Consider the following 24,700-nt stretch of genomic DNA (forward strand, 5'->3'; position numbering starts at 1 on the left):
AAGCACTCATAAGCAACTAAAATATTATCAGTGATTAAACGGCCGGGGACAAAACCACTCTGCGACTCATGAATAATAAAAGGTAGTACTAATTTCAGCCTATTAGCAATTACCTTTGTGACAATTTTGTACAGAACATTACACAAACTAATAGGCCTATAATCAACAGGAGACTCACAATCTTTCTTTTTCGGAATTAGTACAATGTGAGTCTGATTAATAGTACCTATATCACCATTATTATTCAAAATATCTAACACTTTATCCACAACATCCATACCAACTACGTCCCAGAATTTCTGAAAAAATATTGCAGACATACCATCGGGCTCAGGGGCCTTTGTCGGATGCATCTGGAAAAGTGCTGTTCGAACCTCCTCAGCAGTAAAAGGGGCAGCTAGATCGTTGTAATGTCGCTCAGTCACAGCCGATTCCACTTTGTCAAGCACTGGTTCTGGTTCCACCTGGCTATTTTTTGCAAAAAGCTCCTGAAAATAATTGACAAAGACCTCTGTAATCTGCTCCTCATCTTCAAACTCAGCACCTGCTGCATCTTTTATTTTTTTTATTTGATTTCGAGCAGCTCGTTGCTTCGTTTTTGTGTGAAAAAATGTAGTATTTTTATCACCATGTTTTAGCCAGTCTTGTCTGCTCCTTTGCTTCCAATACATCTCTTCCCTCTTCTCCAATTCATCCATCCTATCATCTATCGCTCTCATTTGAGCAATTATTTCCTCCGATTGAACTTCACCCATTAACTCATCCATCTTCCCCTTACAAGCCTGTAACTCCTTCATGAAATCACCAAATTTCTCCCTGCTCCATGCACTCAGATTTGAAGAGGTAAAAGCAATTTTTGAGCATATATCGCCCCCTCTTTCCCAAGCATTTGAGACAATCTCTGCGCAGTTTTCATCTCGTAACCACATTGCCTCAAAACGATACAACTTCTTTTTTTTCTTCTTTTTCTTAGCTGCATGAAGGGCTTCCTTGATACATAAGAGAATCGGGAGATGGTCAGATTTTCTCTTAGATAGATGTGATACGAACGAGCCAGGGAAGAGCTCCCTCCATGCTCTATTTGCAAGAAAACGGTCTAGCCGTTCCTGGATGTTGTCGGCACCACCTCGGTTATTTGACCACGTGAAATCATGACCAATATAACCAAGGTCTTCAAGGTGACAATGCTGCACAGCTTCTCTCAAAATGTCAGCTTCCTCACTGTTAAAACTTCGCCCTCCCATTTTTTCATTTGACTGTAACAATAGGTTGAGGTCTCCACCACAAAGCCACGGCCTCTCTTGATCATCCCATAAACCCTGTAGCAGCAAACCCGTCTTGTATTTATTTTCATCCTCGGGATGGCCATAAAAACCTGTGAAGCGCCAAGTGTTCTGTCTATTTAACTTTATAGCCACATCAATATGATTCTTGGAGTACGACTTTACCACAACATCAATCGTATCTTTCCACATCAAGGCCAAACCTCCACTCCTCTTCCTCCCTTCCCCTTCACAGTCCACCACCAAAACACAATCATATCTTGTTTTTTGTTTTATTTTTTCAAACTCGAAAGCTTTTAACCGTGTCTCCGAGAGAAACACTATTTGGGGGCACTCAAGAAACAAAATTCGTTTCAAGGCATTGATTGCAGGGGTACCACCCAAGCCCCTACAATTCCATGAAATGATGTAGCTCATTGTTCACCGAGAGCCCATTGAGTGGGACTCGCCACCTTTTCAGAATTTTTTCCTACAGCTCGACGTTTATTGCTCTCAGGGCTATCTATTTTCATATTCATGCTGCTGCTATTAACCTCCTTCTCCAAAGCTTTCCTTTTCTCTCCAGAGATGCTCACAATCCCTTCCATACTGAGGTCACTCTCTCTAATAACACGCTTCCAGGTTTTGTTCTGCCTTTCCCCTTTTTTTTCTACCTTTTCATTCCTCATAGATTGCAGCGAGTCACCTGCCATCTTCTCACCACTAGTAAAGACAAAGCTCTCCATTTTTTTGTGATCTTGGCAGCCCCCCTCTACACTATTGTTGCTTAATTCCACTTCCCCCAATTTATCAAGAACATCATCCACTTGCGCAACCACTATTTTCTTCTTTTCTGCAGTCTATTTCGGCTTGGTAACAAATAGGGGTCTAGCACATGTTCCTCCATTTCTATCTACTGCCTCTCTGCTGCTTATATTATTTTTCCACGGGGAAGCTTTCATCCAGTTTCCATATTGAAGCTCACTCTCCTCCTGCTCCTTGTAATCATCACAATCCTTGAGTCCATGACCCATCTTACCACAAGAAAAACAGAACAATGGTGGCCTTTCATATTTCACCTCAAAGGTTTCTTCTATCCCACCCCTTAATTTCAGTCTCACATGCTTATGAAGTGGGTTCCGAACATCTACCATTACACGGATTCGAATAGACTTGTCAATACTCATCTTTGCAGCAGCATCTAATTTAACAAACACTCCCAATTTATTTCCTATTTTCTCAACATTTGCAAGGTTCAATCTACCTTTTAAGGGTAAATTGTAAATTCTAATCCACATAGGAAGATGGAAGAGTTCAATGTCAGATGGTTTAACTGAGTCAATTGTATCCCCAAGAATCAGAGCATGTTTCTCAAAGTGCCATGGTTGTTCGTCCATAACACGCTGCTTATCCCTCCAATGGTAAAATTGAAAAAGGTATCTATTGCCCCCAATATGTGAGATATCCACCCCATGTTTAGGTTGCCATACCCCTTTTATTGTATTAATGAAAGTGTTAGCATTGATATTGCGATTTGTCCAGAGTTTACCTACAAGAGCTAATTCAATCCGAGCATCCTCATCGTCTTCTCCGGTTTCATCCCAATCAATTGCTTCATCAGGATCAATCCGTTTCGCCGCGTCCTCAGTGCCCTCCATACCAGAACCGTTCTCCACAGTTGCTAGGGATTGATCAATTTCAGCCATAGAATCAGTAACAGGTTCGAAAACAGGGAAATTGGTGAAAAACAGAGCAAGAAGCTCGATCTATGATCGAGAAAAACCTCGAGAACGAGGAAACCCTAGCCTAAAGCTAGAAACAAAACCCTCCCAAGGTGTGCCTAGAGGGAACGTATTTTGGTTGTTACACACTTCATATAATTTTTTAGAAATTATAACTTATTACAGTAGTATTAATTTTTAACTTAGATATATGATCAATAATTAATATCAATAATTATTAATACATATATTTATTAGTATTTGGAAAAACAAATAAGAATAAATAGAGTAAGTAAGATTTTGGACGGACAATACATATAATATCAAAATTTAAATCTATTATGCGATGGTTAAAATGTACAAAAGTACGGGTTTTTGGTGATTTTGTACTTCCTTTCATAAATATTACAACATGTAACATTTTAAACTTCCCAGTGTGTAAACAAGATAAAATAAATACTCAAACTTCTTAACTGATCTATTAACTTCAAAAACATAAATTTAGGGTTTTCTCTTAATAAAATAAATGAATATGCATTAACTTTTTACCTCTTTATGGAGAAATAAAAAACCAAGATGTGAGCTCTTCGATTCCTAAAATTCATTCAAAAGTTAGGGGTTAGGGTTTGGGGTTTTAATCCATCATCCACACACACACACACAAAAAAAAAAAAAAAAAAAAAAAAAAAAAAAAAAAAAAGATGAAAGAATGGTGTTTACCAATAGCGTGGCGACACCGATAGTTAGGGCAGTCAGTGGTAAGAGAATTACTCGATCGACTTATTTTTTTGGTGTCGGAAGCTCTTCCCTGGATCTCCTCTTCTTATTTTGCATGGTATTGATGGCCTAGCTGAGTTTCGTGTTCTAGTTTAAAGAATCAATTTTTCTAGCGCTTTAAAACAATTGTCGATAATGGCAGGGAATATCTAAGGAGATTTTGTAGTGATATAATAATTGATGTCGATTAAAATTAAAAATGAATTATATTTATAGGAAAATCATTACTAACGTAATAATTGATCTATGTTTTGGAAGTATATATAGAAAGGCGTATTTAACAAGGATTCAGAATGACTTTTCTCTAAACCTTGGAAGTATATATAGAGAGGCGTATTTAACAAGGATTCAGAATGACTTTTCTCTAAACCATAATCAATAGTCAATCGAAATTATGCGTTGTATTAGAAAAAGTCCAAATGTTGGAATACTTTTGAATTGGTACAAGATTTTAAACATACAACTAAAACACAGTTAAATAAGTTCCCATAACCCATTTGTGGTGTTTCATCACTAACTTTACACCACATATGAAACATCGCTTTTATATATATATATATATATATATATATATATATATATATATATATATATATATATATATATAGAACAAAAGCACTATCTTTAAAATGGTTTATCTAGTAAAAATCACCACTTAAGGTAGCGATGTTAATATAGCTAAATTAAACCATTAATATTATCGAGTCCCCTTTTCATTCAAAATCATAAGCAACTTGTTATATGTAAATTAAGAAACCGTTGATGTAACATAGCATATCGTCTCTGTTAGATTTCGGGAAAACTCCTTAATCTGGAGTGTGTACCATTGATCAAATATATAGAGTTTACAACTCTAGGATAAGGAATCCTAGATACGATAAACTTACAAAATATACATTAAATATATCCTAATTTGCAACAAATATTATCCTAAATATAATATCTATCAGACTATCACACCCCCGCAGTCGTAGCGGGAGGAGGTCGTACGCTAAGACTGGATCGAAATTCCAGAAATAATTCTCGCGGTAGGCCCTTAGTGAAAATGTCTGCGAACTGATATCTAGTAGGAACATGGAGAACCCGAACGTGTCCCAACGCAACCTTTTCTCGAACAAAATGAATATCCATCTCCACATGTTTGGTGCGTTGGTGTTGTACTGGGTTGCCAGAAAGGTAGATAGCACTAACATTATCACAATAAACAATAGTAGCCTGCCGTAGAGGACAATGTAGCTCTAGTAGAAGATTACGGAGCCAACACGCCTCAGAGACAACATTTGCGACACCTCGATATTCTGCTTCTGCACTCGACTTAGATAATGTATGTTGACGCTTAGATGACCAAGATACGAGGTTGTCCCCAAGGAAACAACAGTAGCCCGATGTGGAACGTCGGGTATCGGGACAACCTCCCCAGTCAGCGTCAGCGTAAGTAATCAGTCGATGTGAAACAGTAGGATATAAATGTAGACCGTGATCAATGGTACCCTGAACATAACGCAAAATGTGTTTCAATGCCTCATAATGAGGTTCCCGAGGATCATGCATAAATAGACACACCTGTTGTACCGCATATGAAATATCTGGCCTGGTGAAAGCGAGGTACTGAATAGCACTTGCTAAACTGCGATACAAAGTCGGATCCCGAAAAGGTGGCCTTGCATCTGCACTAAGTTTGGACGTAGTGTCAACTGGAGTTGCGGCAGGTTTACAAGAGGCCATCCCTGCACGCTCTAAAATTTCATGTGCATACTTTTCCTGAGAAAGTAGCATATAAGAAGGTTTTCGGGTTACTGCAATACCCAAAAAATAGCTAAGAGGCCCCAAGTCAGACATGGGAAACTCAGTTTGCAACTGAGAGATGATCCCTATGCGCAACCTGTCAGATGAAGTAGCTAAAATAATATCATCAACATATAAGAGCAAATATGCCATATCATCTACCTGCCGGAAAGTAAAGAGAGAGTTGTCACTTTTAGCGATGACAAACCCCAATTTAATAAGAAAAATTCGCAAAGCGTTGGTACCAAGCTCTGGGAGCTTGTTTCAAACCATAGAGAGCCTTGCGGAGCCGACAAACATGAGTGGGAGCCCTCCGATCAACAAAACCCGGAGGTTGATGCATGTAAACAGTTTCCTGCAAATCACCATGTAAAAAGGCATTTTTGACATCTAGTTGATGTATCGACCACTTCTTAGCCATAGCTAAGCTCAAAACAGTTCTAATAGTGGCCGGTTTAACTACCGGACTGAAAGTTTCATCACAATCTACACCAACCTCCTGCGACCTGCCATCACAAACAAGACGAGCTTTGTGCCTTTCAAGGTCACCATTAGACTTGAATTTATGTTTAAACAGCCACATACAATTAACAACATTCACCCCCGTTGGCCTAGGCACCAACTCCCATGTCCCCGTTTTAATTAAAGCACTATACTCATCAAACATCGCCGCATTCCAATTAGGGTCATTTAAGGCCTTTTTATAGCTTTTTGGAAGAGGTGATTTGTGAATAGAGGGACCCGAAGTGAGCAAAGAAGTTTGACTATACTTTAGGTTAGGCTTAAATATGCCTCGTTGACTACGAGTAACACGAGGGGATGGTGGTGGTGCGTGTGGGTTGAATGGGGGGAATACCCCGAGCTGGGGGAGGGGTGTATGTGGGTTGCGGGGTTCGGCAGGGTGGGGAAGTGTGCTGGTCGCGCGACAGGGGCGTGGTTGGGCTGTCGTAGGTGTGGTCTGGCCGGCTGCCGCCAGCAGGAGCTGTAGGAAAGGGTGTCCGCGGGTCGGCTGCGGCAGTGGCTGGGGAACCGCTGGCTTCCCGCGGACTGCACTGTTGGGGTGAGGAAGTGGAGTGCGGGGAGTGGGGATGAATTGGGGTTGGGCTTTGTTGATGGGCTGGAGTGTTGGGCTGGTGAAAGTGGCACATCAACATGTGTGTGAGAAGTGGAGAAGCTTCATCATACCCCAAAAAGTCATAGTCCCTAATTTGATAATTACCCAAGTTTGAGTACGGCAATGTGAATTCATCAAAAGTGACATGCCTTGACAAAATAATTTTATTTGATGAGAGATCTAGACATCTATAGCCACGATGATTGGATGGATATCCTAAGAAGACACATGGAGCAGAGCGAGGAGCTAATTATTAGGAGCGGTAGAGGACAAATTAGGAAAACAAAGGCACCCAAAAACCCGTAAGTGATCATATGAAGGTTGTTTTCTAAACAACGCTTGAGTTGGGGTTATGTTTCTAAGAGCTTTGGTTGGTAAAATATTTATGAGATAAGTAGCGGTCTCAAGAGCATAAACCCAAAAGTTTGGTGGAAGGGAGGCATGAAAAAGGAGTGTGCGTTTGACATTGTTAATGGTTCTAATCATGCGTTCAGCTTTTCCATTTTGTGAAGAGGTGTGAGGGCAAGAGAACCTAAAGACCATTCCAATATCTAAGCATTGCTTTTTGAAAAGATCATTGTCAAATTCTCGGCCATGGTCACTTTGAATGGCTTTAATGGGCCGTTCAAATTGAGTGTGCACATATTTACTAAAATTAACAAAAGTGGGAAAAGCTTGAGATTTATAAGCAAGAGGAATAGTCCAAACAAAGTGAGTAAAATCATCAATGAGAACTAAATAATATTTATGACCATTAACACTGAGAATTGGGGAAGTCCACAAATCGGCATGAATAATATCAAAGGCACAAGTAGTATGACTAGTATAATCATAAAAGGGTTGTCTAACATGCTTTCCTAATTGACAAGAATTGCAAAAATTGGAGATTGACTCCTTATTACAATGAATTAAATTATTTCTCCTTAAAAAATTAAAAGAACTAGCTCCAGTGTGACCCAAGCGACTATGCCAAGTGGTTGGGGTAGTGGCCATAAGTTTAGAGGCAAGGCATGATGAAGGTGTGGCGGTGGTGGTGACCGGATAAAGGTTTCCCTTGCTATTGCATCTCGTTACTATCCTCCCCGTTCGAAGGTCCTTCACATAAAAGCCATAAGGGTCAAATTCAATAGAAACATTATTATCAGATGTGAATTTGCGAACTGAAATTAAGTTTTTAATGATTTGAGGGGCTAAGAGAACATCACGAAGGATTAATTTATTGTTAGGGAGGGTAGTATGACCATAACCCGTAATAGGAATGCGGTGTCCGTTGCCAACTAAAATATCTTTATTAGTGCTTAAATTAAATTAAATAGGGGCATGAGAGTACCTGAGTTGTGAGTCATATGAGATGTAGTACCGGAGTCCATATACCATCCGTTGTCCGGGTTTGCAAGAGTCATGGACGAGTAAGAAGAGCCCAATTCAGTAGGAGTATATAGTTGCCCATAGTGAGGCGGCCCAGCCATGTAGGCCTGATGAGGTGGGCCACGAGTATTCTGGCTAGGTGTTGCAACTGATCTGGGCTGCCCAAATGTGGCTTGGGCCGTAGGATATGGGCAGGGGGGTACGGCCCAATAACCTGGCCATTGTTGAGGAGTCCACTGTTGAGTAGGCTGATTGGGCCAAAGGGGTGGGTTGGCCCACTGAGATTGATTTGGCTGTTGAGTGGAGCCTTGTTGTTCCTGCTGGGACGTGTTAGCTTGCTTTGTGGAGTTGTTTCCTCGACCTCTGCCACGTCCTTTCCCACCGACCCTGCCACCTGAGCGTCCCCCACGAGCACCACCGGAACCACGGCCACCGGTGCCACGACCACCATTGGTAGGTGGTTGTTGAGATGAGGTCGAATCTTGGGTAGCAATAAAGGACGATTGCTGCAATTGGCCTTGATCATTGGCTCGACGAGATTCCTCAAGAAGAAGTCGAGACCTGGCAGTGTTAAAGGAGGGCAAGGGATCAGTTTGTTGTATCATCGTTGCCACCGTTTCAAAGTCAGTATTAGTGAGACCAGACACTAGACGGATTACCATCTTTTGCTCCGAGACGGGTTGATCAATGTTAGCCAATTGATCAGATATGCTCTTTAGCTGTTGGCAATATGCGGTGATATTGGGAAAATTGTTAAGGTGCAGCAAATTGAATTGATTTTCAAGATAAACGGCTCTAGTATTTTTGTTATCTTGGAAAATTTCTTTAATGCGATCCCAAATTTGTTGAGCAGTTGATTTTCGTGACAAGATTGTCTCAAGAAGGTCGGTGGATATAGTGCCGTATATCCATTGCTTGACGATTGCATCAAGACGTTCCCACAAAGAGCTCGAGATATCGGTAGGGCGGGGAACGGTGGAGTCAATGTGATCTAACACATTGTAAGCGCAAGCATGGTTCTCAAAAAGCTCAACCCAATTTGAGTATTTTACCTTCTCATAATCAAGAACTAGAGGAATTGCATTTTTAATGTTGTTTACCGCCAATGCAGGGTGAAACTCCGGCGTGTTTGGTGGTGGAGGTGGTGGAGCAGAGTTTTCATCTTCCTTGGCCATGAGACTTCACTGTAGCAGAGGACCAAGAAAAGAGAATAAAAGCAAAAAGCAATAAATATAGGAAACCGAAATCAGAAGAAAAATAAAGAAGGAAGTGCGGAAGTTTGGTGAAGGCAAGGTCCCAAATAAAACCAAAAAAACCAATAAAATTGGGAAAAAAAAAATAAAAAAAATTGAGATCTAAAACCTAAGCTGTGATACCATGTTAGATTTCGGGAAAACTCCTTAATCTTGAGTGTGTACCATTGATCAAATATATAGAGTTTACAACTCTAGGATAAGGAATCCTAGATACGATAAACTTACAAAATATACATTAAATATATCCTAATTTGCGATAAATATTATCCTAAATATAATATCTATCAGTCTCTTTGATACAATACTAAAAAATTAATAGGTAGTCTCACTGTAAGTCCAACTCCACTCATTTATTAGCGTGATATATTTTAAATATATGAAACGTTAAGAAACACGTACAATATTAACCCAGTGAACAACACGGAATAACCATGCATTACTTAATTTGGTTCACGTAATTAAGTGATCTTTAATTTAAGTTATTTCTGGTGATAAATCATTTATTAATTACTGTAATTTTTTTTTATAATGACATCGGTTGAATACTTAAATTTAAATACATATACATTTATGAAAATTATAAGTAAAATTATGAACAGTTGCATTGTATCACCCGCGCAAAACGAATATAAAGTAAACGCAAATTATTTTCTACCATATTTGTTGATACTAAATAACTGGTATACAACATTTCACATGCATCACATTGATCTTCTTCTTTCTTTGATACTCGTACCTTTTCACATTATTTGTATAAACTCTTTCATGTATTATATAATTTATAATATCATATATATTTTACTGAATTTGTATATTATATGATACATCAAAGAGTTTGAATTATTTTTCTTACTAACACTAACAAAAAAAATGGCTTACACTTCCTCTTCATCTTCATCTTCCTTTCCTCATAACCTAAAGGCATGGGATAGGGGTACGATCACCCAAGAAGAATTCTTTGCCTTTCATAATATCGACCGCCAACTCTTTATTAGGTTAGTCTTCAACATGAGGTGTGAGCCTATGGAAGCCATGAATGTCGCGGCCTTTTGGATGTGGCTAGAGCGGCTTAACATGGCACAATATGTAGTCAACATCATAACCTATTCTGATAGAATTTTTAAGTCTATTTTCGAGGAGACTCTTCTATGTCTTAAGGTGGTAGAGTCCGATACTTTGATTCACTCTTATGAAATTCCCATGTTACAAATTATTGTAGGGAAAGATAAGGAAGGGGTTGACCTTAAGTTTATTCATAACAACCGTGTTAGTATTCTCCTTGGTATTGATCATTTTGTTAAACAAATTTGTGTTAGGGCATTTCAAGACCTTATCCAAATCGCGTTAGCAAGTAGGCCTTATATCCCTCAATCCTCCATGCTTGGTGTTCGTGGTACTCTTAGTGTTGGTGTTGTTGGTGATGGTAGAATTGGTGGTTTTAGACCGACCCCTCGCCTCCTTATGTCATCGTCCAACTATGGGGGTAAATTATGGGGTGATATTGGGGATTTGGTTAATTATCATAATCTTATTACTAGGGTTGGTGAGATGAATGATGTGCCCTTGAAAAATGAGCAATATAGGAGTAATGTGTTGAATCATAAATCATCTCTAGGAGTTGGCGCTAGTTCTTCAAATTATGGTTCTATGTGTTCGATTAATAGGGTTATTAATAAATCTAATTATGGCTTAGGGAGCCAATCACAAATCCTACAAGGGGATCTAGTTGAACCATTACTTGATCAATTGAGAGTAAATAATGCAAATTCTCTGATTGAGGAGAAGCCAAATGTTCTTCCTAATGAAAGAACAATTTTCTTAACATTTTCCAAAGGCTATCCTATTCCTGAGTATGAATTGCGTGAATTTATTAATAGGTAATCTTTATTCTTATTTCACTTCTTTTTTTTCATGGTTAATTGTTCTTGTTCAATTTGTTATGCATCGTTTTTAAATTAGATTTTACGGTTTTTTTTTTTTTTTTTTTTTTTTTTTTTTTTTTTTTTTTTTTTTTTTTTTTTTAAATGGTAATCATCTTTGCAATGTTGTTTGTTGCATTGATTAACATACATAATTGTTTTTCCGAGCATGATTAATGTCTTGTTTGCAACATTTATATTTTTTTTCTTTGAACTGTTTTTATATCGAATAGGTATCGTATTAGTTTCCATGCATGCTCCCTTATTAATTGTTGCATCATTCAATTTAGTTTGTATATTTGTATCTTGAATGTCTAATTATGCAATTGTCATCTCTACTTTATAACTATGCGTGTGAATTTTTGAATAAAGTGTTTTATTATTATATGGTACAAGTGTTACTTTATTTGCGCAAATTTTAAAATAGGAAATTTTACTTAATCATGCACTTTATTTTTATATATCTTGGTCGACTTATTAAATTTCGTCTTGTTGTTAGTTCATTTGGAGATATAATTGAGACACTACAAATGCAAGAAGTTGGTGCAAATGAACAACCTCTTTATGCAAGGCTCGTGGTGCGCGATGCAAGGGCAATGAAAATAGTTCTTAGTGAGCATGGCAGAACAAAGTTTTCCATCAATGGAAAACATGTTTGGGCGAGGAAGTATGTGTGCAAGAATTCTCATTCACCATTGACGGCTAACACGCCAACTTATTAAGCTTGAATAGATTTAATTTCAATTATGGAAGTGTAAAATTACAGTTAAATTAATTTTGCGTTGGGAATTTTTGAGAGATCTTAATTTCACATCTTTGTATTCTTGTTAAATGAAATAAAAATTGTGTTCTACGTCTTTAATACTTTGTGTGTATATACAACTATACAAGAATGTTTTCGGGAAAATACAAGTTAATCTGCCAGATAAACGAATTATTGTTAATCTGATGGCATTTTTGTAAATATATTGAAAAAGCAGGGTCATTTATTCAGTACTTTTGGTGAGTTGTCCAATTACTGTTTGCTTTTTGCTTTTACTGTTTGGTGAGAAAATTACACATGTACCCCTCAAGGCCTCAACTAGTGCATGAAAAGACGCATATACCCCTCCACTGCAACTTGAAAAGACAATTATACTCCCAGATAAACAAATTCTGGGGAATTGACACCATTTGTTCTTGCATCAGTTTACTAAATTGCTAATAGTGTCCGATTTATGGGCCTTTGGCTGTATCGTTGGAAAGCTTAGCTACAGAAGTATACTTTCCAAACCAATTGGTGTTGCATCAATTAATTTGTAGTGCTTGCTTCATGTCCCAAAGAGTATAAAGGTATCCAATTTGACCATAACCTAATCATCTTTCCTTTGTTACAGATCGAAAATGGGCTCATGATATATCTTGAAGATTTTCTTTGATGAGACATCCAATCATCTAGGGTTCACGAGAACATAATTATCTTTTTTGTCTAAAAAACTAATATACCTTAATTAGTTAGGCTATCCATTTATTACTAAATGAGCTCACGCGTGCGTGCGTGCGGATATATCTGTAGTTTTACGCTTTAACGATATTATTACCTTTTTTTTTTTGTTAATGGGAAGACTTGGGATTATTTCGAAATGTCAATAGATTGGACAATTGGTTGGGTTTTTTAGATGTATTTGGAGTGGGCTTTTGGAGGTTTTGCATTGTAATTAAAGGGTCCAACAAAATTATAAGCATTTCTTTGATCCACTTTTGGAGTTTTGGAAACAAAAATAATTGACAACTATTCAAAGAACATTGACACTTGGACGAAAGGATGTGGCATTATGTTATAAGTTGTAATAAAATGGATATGGAAATGAATCAAATGAGATAGATAATGCAAATCAATAAAATTAATGTATATGATATCATGGACTATTTCTTTCTTAATCTATCTAAATAGGTTTCTCTCTATCTCATCCAATATGGTTCAATGTGAACATTGATTGTATTAATAATCAAAACGTTATTAATATTTCCTTATAATATTATTAAATAATTAAAGCATTGCATTATTGCAATTACATTTAAACCTCAAAATAAAGAGATTAAATTAACCTTTAGAAATCATAAATTAAAACTATTCTTCACTCCTTACTCAAAATTTTCATGGAGCTTCTTAATCATCTCTTTTTATACTATTAGAAATCTTAGTATTTCTTACAAAAAATCAAAAATAAATTTTTAAATAAAAAAAAAATGGAAGCATTTTCCCCTTCACCATTTTTCTTCCAAAACAAAACAGAAAATGATAGTGTTACTGATGCTACTTTAACCCAAGAAGAGTTTTTTGCTTTTCACAACATCGATCGCCAATTTTTCTCTAGGTTAGTCGTTACCATGAGGTGTGAGCCAGCGGAGGCTATGCATGTCGCGGCCTTCTGGATGTGGCTTGAGCGTGTTAAAAAGGCTCAGTATGTAGCCAACATCGTTACATGTCCTGATGAAATATTTAAGGCCATTTTCGACGAATCTATCTTGTGTCTTAAGGTAGCCGAGTCCAATAGTTTGGTTCGCAATGGTGATCTTCCCATGGTGCAATACATCATAGGGGATAATAAGGATGAGATGGCTAACCTTAGATTTTTTTACGAAAATCGTCTTAGTATAATTAATGGGGTTGGTCATTTTGTTGAAGAGGTTTGTCTTAAGGCATTTCAAGACCTTATTCAAATGGCTTATGAAAATAGGCTTATACCAAGTAATCGTCACAACCAACCTCTCCCTAATCAACCCACAATTAATGTAATTCATGGTAGTCCTAGTGTTGGTGTCAATGGTAGTGGTATAATTGGGGGTTTAACACCAATCTCACAAACCCCCTTACCGCGAATTCATGAAGAAAATCTTGGGGATGGTATGAATGTTTTGGCTAATTATCCTAGTATTGAGGTTGGGGATTCTAGAGTGCCTTCGAGAATGGATCATTTCATTGATGAGTCCAATTATAATTCCTTTCATCGATTCCTAGGGGGTGGTTCTAGTCCTTCAAATAATGTTCCTCAATTTCTAGGGGGTGGTTCTACTCCTTCAAATAATGTTCCTCGATTTCTAGGGGGTGATTCTAGTCCTCCAAATAATGTTCCTCGATTTCTAGGGGGCGGTTCTAGTAATCCTCCAAATAATGTTCCTTCTCGATTTCTTAGGGGTGCTTCTAGTCTTCCAAGTAATGTTCCTCGATTGTTAGGGGGTGGTTCTAGTCCTCCAAATAATGTTCCTCGATTTCTAGGGGGTGGTTCTAGTGCTCCAAATAATGTTCCTCGATTGTTAGGGGGTGGTTCTAGTCCTCTAAATAATGTATCTCGATTTCTAAGGGGTGGTTCTAGTCCTCCAAATAATGTTCCTCGACTCCTAGGGGTTAGTTCTAGCCTTTCAATTCATGCTCCTCTATTCCTTAGAGGTGGTTCTAGTCCTTCAAATAATGTTCCTCTATTTATAGAGGATGGATCTAGTTCTTCGGATTATGTCCCTCGATTTCAAGGGAATAAAGCTAATTCTTCAAATTATGTCCCTCAATTTGAAAGGGATAGAGCTAGTTCTTCAAACTATCTTTCTCTATTTCAAGGGGATGGAACTAGCTATTGGGATGGATCTAGTTCTTCAAACTATATCCCTCGATTTCAAGAGGATGGAAATAGTTCTTCAAATTATGTCCCTCGATTTCAAGGGGATAGAAATAGTTCTTCAAATTTTGTCCCTCATTTTCTAGGGGATGGATCAAGTTATCCAACTTATGTCCCATTATATCAAAGGGATGAAGCCAGATCTTCAAATTATGTTCCTAGCCTTCCAATCAATATTGTTGGCAACAACACTGATCATGCTTTTGAGACTCAGCAAGAAGTACTACATAGAGGGCTAATTATTGATCAACTATTTGCCCAATTGCAATTGAGTGATGACAATTCTCAAGTCCAAAGGTTTGAAGAGGAGCCAAATGTTCTTCCAAGTGAAAGGACTATTTTCTTAACTTTTTCCAAAGGTTATCCTATTCTTGAATATGAATTGCGTAAATTTTTAAACAGGTATTATATCGTGCTTTCAATTACTTATTATATATCATAGTTCATAACTAAAATATATATTGTTTAATCTTCTTTTAAAATTGAATGGTGTGATATGTGTTTTGAATAGGTAATCTCTCAATCCTCAAATATTTGTAGCATTTATTAATTTAGTTGTTGGTTTTATGTGGTTTTTTATTATATTTTAAAACCCTTTCGTTCATATTTTAATATACTACATACAATAGTTCGCGCGTAATTTAAATTCATGCTAGTTCCCGCGCTTTACTGTCAATTATTGCCATCATTTCTTCATAGTTTGTTTCACAAATTGAATTGTAAAAATTTTAAAAAGATATTCTGTTTACCGTTGTGTTTTTATTAGTTGTTGCATTTATTAAGGAGATATGATTTGCATAGAATTTAGAAAAGGTATTATTTGTTGCGCAGTACGCTTTGTTATTTGTTAAACGTACTTAAACATTTAATTGCACAAACGTTTGAGTAAGTAATATTTGCGGCATGCACTTCATTATTACTTGTTGCATTAATATTACGGGGTACGATTTTAACGTATCTTACTTGTCTAATTAATTTTTTTTTCGTACGATAATTTACATTTGTAGGTCTTTTGGAGATATAATTGAGGCATTACACATGCAAGAAGTTGGCGAGGATGAACAACCTCTATATGCAAGGCTTGTGGTGCGCGATGCAAGGGCAATGGAAACTGTTCTTAGTGATGTAGGAAAATCAAAGTTCACAATCAATGGAAAGCATGTTTGGGCGAGGAAGTATGTGCGCAAGAGTCCTCATTCAACACAATACTTGCCAATCAACAAGGCCAATTAGATTCAAGTCAAATTAACTACAATAAAAAAAAAGTATGTTCTCAACTCTTTATGCTAGGCCATGTTTTCGTTTCTTTCAAAGATTGTTGCATGTGTTCTTGTTCAACGAAAATTTTTAAGTTATGTATTTGATTTGAAAATTTGTTTCTCTCTATATCATACACACATATAACCAGTTTTAAACCCATCCTATGTCACGTCTATTTTCATAATATCTATAAATTCATTATTGTTTTAAGTGTAGGGGCAGAGTTATTATGTTCAAATTGTACGAGTCAATTAATCTCACCTGATATATTTAGATAGCATTATACACATCATTGTAATTAAGTGCATGACCTTTTTCTTTATCACTACAAACTTTAAGTTAAAGGTTGTTAAAGGCAACAAAGAGTACAATACTTCATGAAATTGAAGAAGGCGGCATAACATCAAAGAAAATAGTGAGGATTAACAATACTCCTTTTTTTTTTTTTTTTTTTTTTTTTTTCTTTTTTTTTTTTGAGGGGAGGACTAAGAGTGCTTTATTCGGGTTTTAGTGGATTTAGATTGAGGTTGCACGTCCGAAAAAAAGACAAGTGTGTCTTGTTTTTCTTTTTTTCTTTTTTTATTGGTAATCCACTCAGCACATTTTCTCTAATTCATTTTATAAGAATTATGAACTTTATTTTATTTAATTAACAATGTGGCATTTGCAAGCAAACTGTCATAAGTGGTTTTCATCCTTTTCTTATTTGGATACAATATTCATACACTTGAAATTAAAGCCCAAACAAATTTATTTATTTTTTCCAAAAAGCCCATAAGGGCATAATTGCTTTCACACCTAAGTAATTAGTCTTATTACCAAGTACTCCTAGGTAGAAAATTATAATAATTTCATCAACTTTGAAAATATAAATCCATTAAATGATGCCTAGGAAGCAATAATGTATCTTTAAGTAAAGGAAGAAATTTATTTGATTATTTCCTGAATATGTTGATTTCTTCCTTTACTAAAAAAAAAAAAAAAAGTAAAGGAATAAATCAACATAATCAGGAAATAATAAAATAAATCAAAATAAAATGGAAACAGATCAAAGAGATAATCAAAACATTTAAGTCATTAGGTGTAATTTTTCTTTAATAAAAAAAAAAAGAAAAAAAAAAGAAAAAAGAAGTCACTAGGTGTAATCCAATCCAACCACCATCACCACCATGTCCACACCGCGTACGCGGAACTTAGCTGGAGGTTTTGGCTACTTAATTTTTTCTAACTTGCTTATTCTTGGTGGTCGAATTTGACCGGAGGTTTTGAATACTTAATTATTTTTTATCAGTGAATTATTTATTTATTTATTTACTTCAATTTTCATAATTATATAAATCTCCAAAACCTCCAGTTAAATTTCATAATTAGAATATGAGATTACATGAACCAAATCACAATAATGTAGGTTTTTAAACAATTAGAATATGATATTATGAATACAATAATTAATCTTATATTCTACTCCAATTGTTTAGAAACTTACATTATTGTGATTTAATTGGTTCATGTTATCAATTGATCTTTATTTTTACTTATGGTAGAAAATCACCCATCTTTATTTTTATTTTTATTTTGGTAGGAAATCAACTTAATTCTTTTGGATGAAACCAATCCTATCATGAATATAACACTTGAAAATCATTCATTTAAAATGAAAAATTAATAATTAAAATAATGAACAGTTGCATTGTATCTACTCTACTGGCATGAATCACAAATTATTTTATCTTCCAAATTTGAAGATATTAATCCAATACACTTCACAACATGGAACCTCTTCATTTTCCTTTCTTTGTTAATTTCTTTCATACTCACACCTTTTCATGTATGTATAAACTCTTTGATACAAAATATATTTATTTTTCATACTAAAATATACAATTAAAAAGAAAAAATAGAGCACTAAATTAAAAATTGAAAAATGGCCTCTTCCTCCTCTTCATCACCCCCCTCTGTCCTTGATACAACCATCACCCAAGAAGAGTACTTTGCCTTTCACAACATCGACCGCCATCTCTTTGCTAGGCTAGTCTTCCACATGGGCCGTGAGCCAGTGGAAGCCATGCATGCCACCGCCTTTTGGATGTGGCTAGAGCGGCTTAACATGGCTCAATACATAGCCAACATCGTTAAGTATCATGATAATGTTTTTAAGGCCATTTTCGAGGAGACTTTTATGTGTCTTAAGGTTATAGAGTCGGACACTTTATTGGTTCCCTCCAATGATATTCCTATGATTAAAAGCATTGTAGGGAATAATACTAGGGAAGTGATTGACCTTAACTTTTTTCATGAGAATCGTGTTAGCATTCTTCTTGGTGTTGGTCATTTTGTTGAGCATACTTGTACTAGGGCTTTTCGAGACATTATGCAAATTGCTTTAGCAACTAGGCCTAAAATCGCGGTTAATCAACACAATCAAAGTGTCCCTAAGGCCCCCGAACTTGGTGTTCGTGGTAGGCCTAACCCCGGTGTCATTGGTGGTAGTAAAAGTGGTGGTGTTAGTCCAACTCCGACTCCAACCCCTCGCCCCGCTTTGCCTCCCGGAAACTTGGCTCCCTATCCTAATATTATTAGGGTCGGGGAATTGAATGTGCCCTTACAAGGTGATCATCAATATAATGTGGTGAATCATAATTCATTTTTTCATGGGGTTGGTGCTCGTCCTTCAAATTATGGTTTAGAGGCTCAACCACAAGTCCTACAAGAGGATTTTGTGGAACAATTACTTGCGCAATTGCAATTGAGTGAACGATCTCTAGTTCATAATGTTGATGAGAAGCCAAATCTTCTTCCAAGTGAAAGGACAATTTTTTTAACATTTTCCAAAGGATATCCTATCCTTGAAAATGAATTGCGCGAGTTTATTAATAGGTATTTTTCGTTCTTCCTTTGTTCGAGTAATTAATTTTTGCGTGTTAATATAGTTTATAATAAACAATTATTGTTTGTATGTTGCTTTTGTTTTGAAATTGGAGTTTGATCCTATAAAACTTGACAATTATTTTGTGTCCCAATACTCGTTGCATTTGTACTAATTAAATTAGTTGTAATATTAGTACATAAAATATTATGTATGCATCCGATATATAAATTGGATTGTTCAGATTTTTTAATAGGTGCTGTAATATTTTGTTGTGTCATTTGATTTTGTTATATTGTACTGTAGTATCTGTATGTGATTAATAATTTTTTTTTTGAAAGCATGTGTCCTTTAATATATCTTGTTTGTCTAATCAATTGCCATTTCTTCTTTGAGTTGATTTTAATCAGATTTGCGTGAAATTTTGATTAGGTGTTATTTACCGTGTACCGCTCATTAATACTTGCACTAAATAAAATATTACTCCGTTTTGTAACTTGATTTGCACATGTTTTCAAGAGTGTAATTTTGCCTTTTGCCTTGACTATTATATGTTGATTTGAGTATTTGACTAATTAATTTCATATTTTTCAATGATCATTGACATTTTAAGGTCTTTTGGAGACATAATTGAGACACTAAAAATGCAAGAAGTTGGTGAAAAGGAACAACCTCTTTATGCGAGGCTGGTGGTGCGCGATGCAAAGACAATGGACATAGTTCTTAGTGAGCAAGGCAGATCAAAGTTCTCCATCAACGGAAAGCATGTTTGCGCAAGGAAGTATGTAAGCAAGAATCCTCACTCACCACCGTCCTCACCGACTACTCAGTCTAAGTAGCTTCATTAGCTTTCGATACAAGGATATTCTGAAACCTTAATAATTGCTTATCTTCGATCTGTAGCAATTAGTACCAAAGATTGTCTCTGTACTCTTGTTTTATGAACCGCAAATTACATTTTCTGTATGAATGTCCTCTTTTAAGTAGATTATTATGTGTTTGAGGCTTTGAGCTGCACAATGTGGACTTGCAGGGTCTATATGATGCTACAAGTTTGAATTTTGAGTAATATATTACTCAAAATGCAAAGTATAAATTCTTTGCAAAAGAAGGCAAGGAGCGAAATCTTAGCAGGTGTAAAGCTGCTTAGAGAGATTACATTTGAGATGTAGACATACATATGCAGGAGGGAAGACTGAAGCGGGCAACAATATTAACTCCGAATGACAATCGAACAATGTTTGAAATGCTCTTTTTTTTTTTTTTTTTTTTTTGGCTTTTTACATCAAGGGCTACACAAGATAATTATAAAGTAGATCGCCAAAGGACATGAGAAACATCATCAAATGATAATTAGAGACAAATCGTGATTCTTCCAAATACAAGCACAATTTGTCAGCCAAACACAAACCTTAAATTAACAATATAAAGGGTGAAAAATAAACTAAAATTTAACTGTTTAGAAGAGAGAAAATAAGCTAGAGGTAGCACACTACTTAAACTTGAGTCCAAGAACCATACAAGGCAAGGAAAATATAGGCTTGCCACCCCTTCGACAAAACAGAAACCAGAGATTCCAAGGGTCACCTGCATAAAGAAGAAGTGGGACGGGTTATTATTGGAGCTATAAATGTATATGAGCTTCAAAACAATAGTGAAAGAATGGAAATGCAAAGTTATGCTCTACAAGTAAATGTCTTCCTACGTTTACAACATTACATGGCTATGCTTCCATGAGCAGGTTAATCATTTAGGCGCGCAAAATCATAATCTTAGTTTCGGAAACAATAATGACTGTGAAATGGGCAGAAACCCAAGAAAAGACCACTTAAGGCAAAGTTAATTTTGCCTTTAAAAAATGTTCTGTTGGTACTGACACTATCATACTACCGATGGAAGCTTATTGGTCACTGTTTAGACGAATGCAAGTTTATCAATAAGCTAGATAATTCGGCAAGAAACAACGACGTTAAGAGACCCTTTTCTTTGCCAAAATTATAAATGAAGTCTCAAATAATGAGACTGGTCTTACTGACCTGAGGCTGTCTTTGGACTGCACCCTGCCACAACATAATATACACATTAAACAGAACACCTTAGCATAAGTTAGCATAAGGATTTGATTATCATAACAAAGGCCATCCAAGCAAATGAAACAGTCATTTTCTCTTTAACCTTGCTATACATAATTACATACACAGTTACACACTCCTTTTTGCATTAAGGGTCTAATGTTCTCCATAATACTTGTCGCTCCATAACACCATTGAAGAATAATTTCTCAATATTATTTCATTGATCACTACAGAATACCAATGTAATGACTATTACGGAGTACATCTTTGATGCATGTCCACTAATGGCAATAACCTTAAAGGCTTGTATTTTGAAGAGAACATACTCCCAAAATCAATCTATTCCAACAACTCCCAAGGATATCATATGGGAGTTGGGACACAAGCAATAAACTCTGTGCAATTGTTGTCCTCTAGAACCCAGAACAATTGTTTGGCCTCTTGCTTCTACATACCACAAAAACATGTCCAAGTTACAACATATCCAGTTCCATCCTTATTTTTATCATTGATTGAATGCCCACCCTGGCTGGATTCACATTCTTAACCTCAAAATTCTAAATCTCTCGGAATAAACAGACAATTTGTCATCTAACTCATGGAAGTTTAGCCATTCAAAAGTCTTACATGTGAAAAACCACCACAAAGATGATTTAGGCAATACACAAACTTCCCTAAAACTATATTTATAAAAACTTACTACGTAAGATAGGATTCTCAAAGGCTCACTATCAAAGAAAGGGAGCATGATTCAAACTTGAAAGCTGATTGCTGAAAGTGACACCATAGCTGTTAACAGACTCGTGTGGGAATGTTCCACAACAAGAGAGGGATGAAGCAAACTCAGACATACTTACAGTCTCAACAGCTTAATCTTCTTTTGACCCATTGACCATTTGTTATCTACAATCTAACACCCCCAATTATCTGATTAATGAGAAGAGGGGAAGTAGCAAAGACATGTACTTCATGAAAACCAATAGGCATAATAATATCAGACAACACTTGACCTTCTCTACAGACAACATTAAGATGGCAAGCTTTAATGGCTTGCTTGACATTTGGCTATATACAGCTCTTAGAAAGATTCCATAATAGGACTAACTAAAGCCACTCGCTCTCTCTTCCCTAGCAATTAAGCCACTCGCTCAATCGCTCTCTCTTCCCAATTGTATCCCAACACCAATTATACTTAAGCAAACAGTATCTAAGGCTCTAAGCTTCGGTGAAAAAGGCTCCATCACCCTGAGTCCCTGAACAATGATCATAACCAATTCTCAGATATAGTGACATCTCCTTCTTCTTGTAATATCTCCTACAGATTTAACACCCCATAATCCGCTCTTACACGCAATAACAATGCATTTTTAACAAACTTTTCAAAGTCAATTCATCATTGAACCCCAACAATACACCAACCCAGAACCTAAAAGGTACCTATAAGGCTATAATACATAATACCCACAGTTTTTTATACTTTTTTTCAGTTTTCCACCACCATTTCATGGATAACAAGCACAGCCCAACAATCTACATTCAGCAATTATACTCCAACAACGACATTTCAAAAAATCAAGAACATAATCAATACACCCTATAAGAGGTTCCCATCATCCACAAATCAAAATAGAAACAAATAACAAAATCATACAAAACAAATAAACAGATCAAAAACTACAGAATCAAGCATCACCCAACATCACAAATCACAAAACCCTAAAATTAATATCCAAATACAGTTGAATAAAAACACAATTGCAAAACCCAATTGGAAATTTTTTATTTAAATTCAAAAAATCTTACCAATGAGAGAGAAAGAGCTCATTTAGCAACCATCCTAGCGATGAAATCCTCGTACTTAATTCGACCATCAGATCCAACCTCGACCTCACGAATCCATTCATCAAACTCAGCAGGCTCAAGTTTTTCACCAATACTAGTAAGAATATGCCTCAGATCCGAAACAGCAACAAACCCAGTTCCCTCCTTATCAAGAACTTTGAATGCATCCCTAAGTTGACGATCAAAAGGTTCAGGTTTGAGGTATTTAGACATTAGATCTAAGAACCTGTTGAAATCAAAAGCTGCTGTTAATTTTTCCTGGGAAATGATTTCTTTGAGCTGGGCTTGTGTTGGATTTCCACCCAATGAACGCATCAGAATTCCGAGCTCAGATGGTGCGATTTTGCCATCGTTGTCTGTGTCGAAAAGGGTGAATGCTTCTTTCATGGAACTTACTTGATCATCGCTCAAATCTTTGCCCATTTTTTTCTGGGTTTGATTGATTTTTTGTGGGGTGGAAAACTGGGATTTTGATGAAGATGGTGGGGGAATGTTTGTGTTTGTGAGATGGAGAAGTGGAGATGTTGAGGAAAAAGGAGAGGCTTTTTGCTGTTTTCTCTCTCCTCGAAAATTTGCGTCTTTTGAGGTTTGAATGAATGGGGCACTGTTTTTTTTTTTGGTAATAAAGTAAACAATCACATATTCAAATTTTCAATTTTTTCAATCCAAAAAAAATATAAATAAAAATACTGTAGCATATACACCTCACATTTGTATGTATTATCGGAGTAATTATAATTTAAAAATTGATTAATTAAAGATTAAAATACATAATTCATGTCAAAAAAAAAAAATACATTATCAAAAGTAATATCAATTTGAATTTAAACGTGTGATGTTTAACAAAAATTTTAATGTGAATCATTTTGTTTTATTGTATCTCACTATTATTTCAATATATTAAATTCAACCTACAATTTCAAATATCTCCTCAATTGTAACAAGTTAGCGACAAATTTTTCCATTAGTGATATTTCAGCACATAATATAGAGTTGGGCATGAGTCAGGCCGACATGAAAGTTATTGACATAAGGCATTAAAATGGCTTGGTGTGATATGTGTCTGCCACAAACCCACAATATCCCTATATGCACACAAAACGGTAAGTGTGTGGATTTAAAAAATATCTCAAATCCTCCTAAACTAACTCTTTTGTTTTTGTTGGAATACCAATAACTTTGTTAATTTGGCTAAGCAACACTATTTTTTTTTTTAACCCTTTTTCTTTTGAGACATTTTTCTAAGAAGTACACTCTCAATACTAATGAAGCAAACGTACATCATATATAAGACATGAAACACCTTATCCAGACACATACACACACACAAACACCTTTATTTGCAATAATAGGTGGCAATTTGGCTTGCCTTACGACCAAGGCAATGTAACACAATTACACAAGGTCAAATCAAGGAAATGCATCGTTAGAAAAGGATAACAAAGTGGGTGAAGGCATGAATGAAATAGTTTTGGTCATCAAGTAGGCTTCCCCCAAGGTTTTGAGTTCCTATGAGAATCTAATGAAACACGTTATGTCTGCCTAGCTTGTCAGGTTCATAAAATATTATTTGAATGCAAAGCTATAACACACACAAAAATGGATCAGTTTAAGAGATTTTGAAACTAATGTTGAAAACTCAAATGATGCATCTCGAGGGTTATATAATGCTATTTGCAATCATATACAACTACTTCCACTAGTCGATTGCAGTGGTCAATTTTGAGTTAATGAAGAAAGATGCATATGTAATTGACTAAATTAATAGTAGTGTAAAGGCAAAGTTGATGATTCGAACCACT

The 24,700-nt window shown here is 36.0% G+C and overlaps 3 protein-coding genes across 4 annotated transcripts; 2 read left to right on the forward strand and 1 right to left on the reverse strand.

The window, feature by feature from the left end:
• Positions 1-10,153: 10,153 nt before the first annotated feature.
• Positions 10,154-11,924, forward strand: LOC145565674 (uncharacterized). The gene is made up of 2 exons (XM_081625600.1): positions 10,154-11,160; positions 11,702-11,924. The coding sequence occupies exons 1-2, from the start codon at positions 10,154-10,156 to the stop codon at positions 11,922-11,924; spliced, it is 1,230 nt and encodes a 409-aa protein (XP_081481726.1).
• Positions 11,925-18,039: 6,115 nt separating this feature from the next.
• Positions 18,040-19,820, forward strand: LOC145565675 (uncharacterized). Its single transcript, XM_081625601.1, has 2 exons — positions 18,040-18,992; positions 19,595-19,820. Exons 1-2 carry the CDS (start codon positions 18,040-18,042, stop codon positions 19,818-19,820), a joined length of 1,179 nt encoding a protein of 392 aa, XP_081481727.1.
• Positions 19,821-20,311: 491 nt separating this feature from the next.
• LOC145562842 (putative calcium-binding protein CML13) lies at positions 20,312-23,511 on the reverse strand. Of its 2 annotated transcripts, none has more exons than XM_081623250.1 (2): positions 22,860-23,509; positions 20,312-20,568 (listed from the first exon to the last, which is right to left on the reverse strand). In XM_081623250.1, exon 1 carries the CDS (start codon positions 23,319-23,321, stop codon positions 22,878-22,880), a length of 444 nt encoding a protein of 147 aa, XP_081479376.1. In that variant the 5' UTR covers positions 23,322-23,509; the 3' UTR covers positions 20,312-20,568; positions 22,860-22,877. The 2 variants fall into 2 exon arrangements, with proteins under 2 accessions (XP_081479376.1, XP_081479377.1); XM_081623251.1 differs by lacking the exon at positions 20,312-20,568 and adding an exon at positions 20,980-21,041 and having other exon boundaries at positions 22,860-23,511.
• Positions 23,512-24,700: the final 1,189 nt, after the last annotated feature.

This window comes from Chenopodium album, chromosome 10, assembly GCF_948465745.1.
Source record: "Chenopodium album chromosome 10, dcCheAlbu1.1, whole genome shotgun sequence".
In the NCBI taxonomy this organism is placed as follows: domain Eukaryota; kingdom Viridiplantae; phylum Streptophyta; class Magnoliopsida; order Caryophyllales; family Amaranthaceae; genus Chenopodium; species Chenopodium album.

What these genes read in the sequence shown, in the direction of transcription:
- LOC145565674 (XM_081625600.1), top strand. Translation starts at nt 10,154, where the DNA reads ATGGCTTACACTTCCTCTTCATCTTCATCTTCCTTTCCTCATAACCTA. An exon ending in TTGCGTGAATTTATTAATAG is followed by an intron (nt 11,161 to 11,701) that starts GTAATCTTTATT and finishes TCTTGTTGTTAG; the next exon opens with TTCATTTGGAGATATAATTG.
- LOC145565675 (XM_081625601.1), top strand. Translation starts at nt 18,040, where the DNA reads ATGGCCTCTTCCTCCTCTTCATCACCCCCCTCTGTCCTTGATACAACC. An exon ending in TTGCGCGAGTTTATTAATAG is followed by an intron (nt 18,993 to 19,594) that starts GTATTTTTCGTT and finishes TGACATTTTAAG; the next exon opens with GTCTTTTGGAGACATAATTG.
- LOC145562842 (XM_081623250.1), bottom strand. Translation starts at nt 23,321, where the DNA reads ATGGGCAAAGATTTGAGCGATGATCAAGTAAGTTCCATGAAAGAAGCA.